Source organism: Anarrhichthys ocellatus, unplaced genomic scaffold (assembly GCF_004355925.1).
Source record: "Anarrhichthys ocellatus isolate YVR2014 unplaced genomic scaffold, GSC_Weel_1.0 scaffold17, whole genome shotgun sequence".
In the NCBI taxonomy this organism is placed as follows: Eukaryota; Metazoa; Chordata; class Actinopteri; order Perciformes; family Anarhichadidae; genus Anarrhichthys; species Anarrhichthys ocellatus.
The window spans coordinates 8,090,896-8,096,195 of NW_022280047.1; the positions used below are offsets into that span (position 1 = coordinate 8,090,896).

The 5,300-nt window shown below is 41.5% G+C and overlaps 1 protein-coding gene across 1 annotated transcript in view; it reads right to left on the minus strand.

Moving 5' to 3' along the window:
- Positions 1–4,591, minus strand: part of epg5 (ectopic P-granules autophagy protein 5 homolog (C. elegans)) — a 20,391-nt gene extending 15,800 nt beyond the window's left edge. Inside the window, exons 1-9 of the mRNA XM_031856381.1 lie at positions 4,467–4,591; positions 3,910–4,035; positions 2,936–3,559; positions 1,990–2,250; positions 1,698–1,896; positions 1,432–1,568; positions 1,192–1,299; positions 1,035–1,108; positions 774–882 (exon numbers count right to left, since the gene is read on the minus strand). Coding sequence (XP_031712241.1) covers positions 774–882; positions 1,035–1,108; positions 1,192–1,299; positions 1,432–1,568; positions 1,698–1,896; positions 1,990–2,250; positions 2,936–3,559; positions 3,910–3,963 — 1,566 coding nt within the window. The 5' untranslated portion in view covers positions 3,964–4,035; positions 4,467–4,591. The remainder of the gene's footprint in view (positions 1–773; positions 883–1,034; positions 1,109–1,191; positions 1,300–1,431; positions 1,569–1,697; positions 1,897–1,989; positions 2,251–2,935; positions 3,560–3,909; positions 4,036–4,466) is intronic.
- Positions 4,592–5,300: the final 709 nt, after the last annotated feature.

The following is a 5,300-nucleotide window of genomic DNA, read 5'->3' on the forward strand; positions in this document are numbered from 1 at the left end:
ATATATATATATATATATATATATATATATATATATATATATATATAGACAGACTCCTGCAACGAGTCCTTCTCCTGCATCTGGTGCTATGTTAATGTAAAAGTAGAAATCAAGATGGTAGTCATAGGTAGAGGTCCTCAGTCTGCCTCCTCTTCCTCAGACTCAGACTCTTCCTCTGCGTTCTTCAGCCATTCAACAAACTTTTTCATCTGTTAATAACAAGCCATTTCATTAAAAAAGAAAACAATGTGAAAGAGTAAAAAGTATTACATAATAAGTGAATTACAGTATCTTGAAATGTTACTGTTTTGCTAAATAATGTGTCTCGAAAGTTCCCAAAACAAAGTGGTTTCTAAGCAACACATTTGTATTGGCAGCAGACGGATATTTAAAAGTCAAAGGTGTTCATTTGGCGCCTATTTCGCAACAGCTTTGATTATGACTCAGCACATCAGAACAAAGACCAGAACATTCTGATTTATACATTCTTATCACATTTTCTTTAGAGACATGTAGACTGGCTACTTTTTTTAACATATCTGCATCACAATCAGTGAAGGAAAACAAAACAGAAAAATAAAACCAACTTTATTATAAATCAAGTTTCTTTTACTTTCTGTTGATTAAGAGATTTGTCCTATCCCATATATACCCACAACTGAAATCATCCAGCACATGAACTTCGTTTTTTTTTTTTAGATAATTCTTTGTTTTCAGAAAGAGTTTTGTTTGTTTACTCAAAATGCATTCAGCCATGGCCGGTTTAAACATACCTCCTCTCCCGCTTCATCAACTAGTGTCCAGTTCCCAGACTCCGGTCCAGAAGCTGCAGAGCTCTGGCTCTCACATGGCTTCAGATGTCCCAGAAACTCTGCACGGTGTCTGAGTCAAAACACAGAAGCCACTGGTTAAATATGTCAGGTTGTTAGACCCTGACAGGATGACCCGGACACTCACGGAAAACCAAAGACTTAAAGCCGGAGTGTAGAGTTCACAGTCAGTGATCAGTAGCTAACAGGATCGCTGATATTTACCTTGCAGGCGACATTAGGACGGCCAGAGCTTGCATAAAGTGCAGCACTCCACAAGTGTTCCCCCAAACTTGGATCTGAGGCAGAAATTGGCAAGACAACTCCAGTCACTATGTACAACCATTAGCCATGACAACACTAAATGATGTCTCTGACTTACCTGAAGGAAGGGTGCAGCCCAATTTCCGACCCCGGCAGGACAGCATAGAAGATGACACAGCAGGTACAGGTGCTCTCCTGAGCCTCCAACAGGCAGCAGGACTGCCACCTGGAAAATTGACCAGAACCATGTAAGTAAACACAACAACACAGCACCTCGACCAATGGAACAAGGAGTAAGAAAAGTGGTACAGTGTATGTGTGTGTGTGTGTGTGTGTGTGTGTGTGTATGTGTGTGTACCAATCTCTCCAGCCAGAGATGGATGTCTGTCTGGAACTGTGTGTCATCCAGGACTCTGCGAGTAAAGCTAAACAGGACACTGATGGCCTCTTTCAAGGGTTGGAGAGAACAAGGCTGTGTTTGGCTGCCAGAACAATCTGAAAACAAAAATACACACAAAGCTGATGTAAGGTATGTACTTAACAGTAGCATTATGCATGAGAGGCGTGTTTGTAACAGGCTTGTTACGGCCACTCCAGGGCATGTAGGATTTATACGTTTCTCACCTTTCTGTAGACGATACAAGTATGATTCCACCTGGAGGCGTGACAGCAGAGCAGTGTACGCATGCAGCGCCACCTTCTGATGGAGCAGTTCACTGCGAGCCTCAAACAGTCTCCTGAGCTCAGCCAGCACACTCTGACTGAACTCCGCCTGCTGGAAGCGGTGGTACCCACACACCTTAGACTGATCTGCACACACACCCTGCAGGGAAGGGATTACATTGACAGTGTCATGACAGCAGAAGGCTATTAGTTAATAGTTTTATTATATTTCTGCTTTTTGTTTTAACCACACCTGAAGAGTAAGCTGTTCATCTTTGAAGCTCCAGAGACGATTCTGCGTGCTCTTGCAGTCAGAGGACTGTGTATGTAGCAGTGTGTGAGATTGGGTCAGCTGTCTACGGCAGCGCCAGTAATTCTGCAGAAGTTCGGTCAGTTCGTGTTTCTCCTGCCGGGCTAGAGCACAGAACTCGGCTGCACACACTTCGACACCCTCTAACCAAGCTTGCAAACCTCCACCGGGCTCCCAAACACTCAGCTGCTCCAGCGAGAACGGCTGCAGAAGAAAATCATGAGGTGATCTCACATGTTAATGCACCTCAGCCACATAACAACTATGTTATTATCTAGGTCTGGGCAAAATTGACCAAATCAAATATTTAATATTGTATTGTTTATACACTAATATAATGTTGGGGGATGAGAAACTTTTTTAGATCCATGACAACACAGGTAAAGACAGTTATTGCTCACTCAGCTATACAGTCTATATGTAGAACAACAATAAGCTACAGTCACTTTAAAAGCAGAAAACATAAATTAAACTTAAATTACAATAACCATTAAACAGTTAGCTATTATCATGTTGATATTTATTGTGTGAAAGTTCAGTTGAATGTACTGACAGATTGAAAAGTTTGCTGAAATGGTTAATCAATGTGCAATTGCATGAGAAAATGAACTTATTTTATCACAAGTCAGCTTGTGAATATTATTTTGCCAACAGCAAATACATTATTAATCTTTTAGAAACACTGAGTCAAGTTATAATGTACTACCTTTTAGATGTTGCCGTATTGTTTCAGGGGAAAGACACTGACAACCTTTAAATACTGAGATGTTCGACAACAACTAAAATGTATGTATGATTCACAATATATTCAAACCTATTCATTCTTTTGAAAACCCCACGGCTGTACTCATAATCTAATTTAATGTTACCTCTTGGTCTATGAGATTACCTGCATTTCTGGAGCTGTCTTGGGTAACTCTGGGTAGAGTTTGCTTCTAGAAAGTTCTGCTACAAACTCCACAGGCTGCAAACTTGGGGGGGAAGATTCCTGCTCAGGAAGTGCCAACACTGCAGGTCCCTTTTCCCTATTTTTCACAGCTTCCTCGCAGAGCTGCATCACGGAGCCCTCCTCCAGTGTTGGGAGAGAGGGGTACAGTGCAGGGGCACTCGGGACATTTTGGATCTGAAACTGAGTTAAAACACACGGCTGATTCCACGACTGTTTATCTTTTTCCAACTCTGTGGTCTGTGCTGCAACTCTAAGCTCAGCCCCATGAGCTGCCACTTCACCGTCCTCCTCTTCTTCGTCTTTTGATTCTGTCAGATGCACTGTATCCTGTGACGTCTGAGGTGACTGTAAAGTCTCAGTTAACACTGACGTGGACAAAGTATGTGAGGTCTGCTGCGTCTCAGAGGGAAGATCTGATGGCTGTGTTGTGGTCTCAGGGGGCTGCTCCTCCACTGGCTCCTGATATGGCAGACTGAGGGGGATGTCGGTGAAGGCCTCATCACAGACAGCTGAGGGAGCTGTGGCTCTTTTGTCTTCTTCTGCCTGCTTCTGCTTCCTGACCAGCTAAAAACATAAAACAACAATCAGCGAAAACAACATAACAAGATGTGACAAAGTGTATGTGACTAAAGAGCAAACACTGTGATGAATGATTATATATGTTTGGATGTTGGGCCTTTATGTTTGGTTTCCATGTTATGCAGCTTTTTAAATTTCATCCTAATTTCTAAAGACACAAGTATGTTGGATTGGACACTCTAAATAGTCCATAGTTGTGAAAAGGAGTGCTATTGTTGTCTTGTGATGGACTGGAGAGACACCTCCTGCCTCAAGTGCAATACTTGTTGAAATAGTCTTTCCACCTGTGTGACCTCAAAAGAAGAGAATATAGTATAAAGGACTTGTTTAATCACCTGAGATTTTCCGCTGGTCCTTGCCTTGGTCTTCTTTGGTCTTGCAGCCTCCATCTTTAATGTCTGCTCACATCAGCTTTCCCCACTGCTTAGATCCCCTTGACATACAGCTGACTTCGATGTACCCTGATCGAAACAATGCTGATGAACTGACATCAAACAGTCCTCATATGTAAACTAGATCCACACAAACAGCAACCATTAGCTGGATTAGCTAGCGAGGTCTATCTTGTGATAAGCAGCTAGTGGCTGCCTGTGTTGCCAAGATAAACACTTGTCACGGGTTGTAAACAAAGCGCTGCATGGAGAAAATTCGCTCTCGGAGTATAGCAAGGCAACAGCTAGCATGTATTTTAGCGTAGACATAACATCTCGGGAACACATGTTTGTAAAGAAACCAGTCCCTGCTGATTAAAGTCGACTTCGCTAACGTAAACAACTGAAGACGATGTGCCAAGGCTAAACTAAGCTAACGCGTAGCTTTCAGCTCGTTACGCTGTCTTTCTCCTAAGTAGTTTATTTACCAACGGCTCTAAGTTTTCCGTATTGTTACTCACATCATCAAAATAAGATGTTAACACCTCGAATCGCATGACATGCGGAGGTAGCCCCGTCTGCTGGTCAGCTGTCATTTGTTGTGTTTGTTCCAAGAACTCCGCAATCGCAGTCACGTGACTACTCCACCTCTCTACGGAAAGTCAGAGAGCCCAAACTGCATATTACGTACCTCAGTCTACGGCACCTTACGTACACCGTAAACACAACCAAACACCACACTGGCTTTCTGAAAGGTAACATATGTTACAGATGAATGTCACTCTTTAGTACCGAATGTAATACGTTTTATTAATATCAAGATATCTTTTCCAAGAGAAAATATCAAATCAAGACACACAAATAAACAGGCCTCCTCAGTGCAGAGTTGGTGTAATGATGTCATCTGGTGTCATGATTGTTTACTCTGATCTCAACAAAGGTGATTATACAAGAAAAATAACCAACAATTTCAAAAGGTATCTAACTACTTTGCAAATAATAATTTCTCAACCATGTAGTGTGTAATAGATTACACTTTAAAAAGCACCTGACCATTTCCAGCAGTGTTCATATGAATGCACAGGCAGGTCATGAGTCACAGAAAAAAACATTTATTTACAATTGAATACTACAATGATAAAAAAAAAAATAATCCCTTTAAATTTCTTTCCCGCTCACCGCTCAACCAAACCAAAGATAATTTAATGTTTTAAGCCTGTGTGCATTTCATCATAAGGAACATAGTAAGTGTTCTTATAATTACAGCTGCAGTTGACGTGACCAGATTGTATTTCCAATCCAGCTGCTCTTTGACATTATCAAATAAATGTGTGTCGGAATTATAACAAACTGAT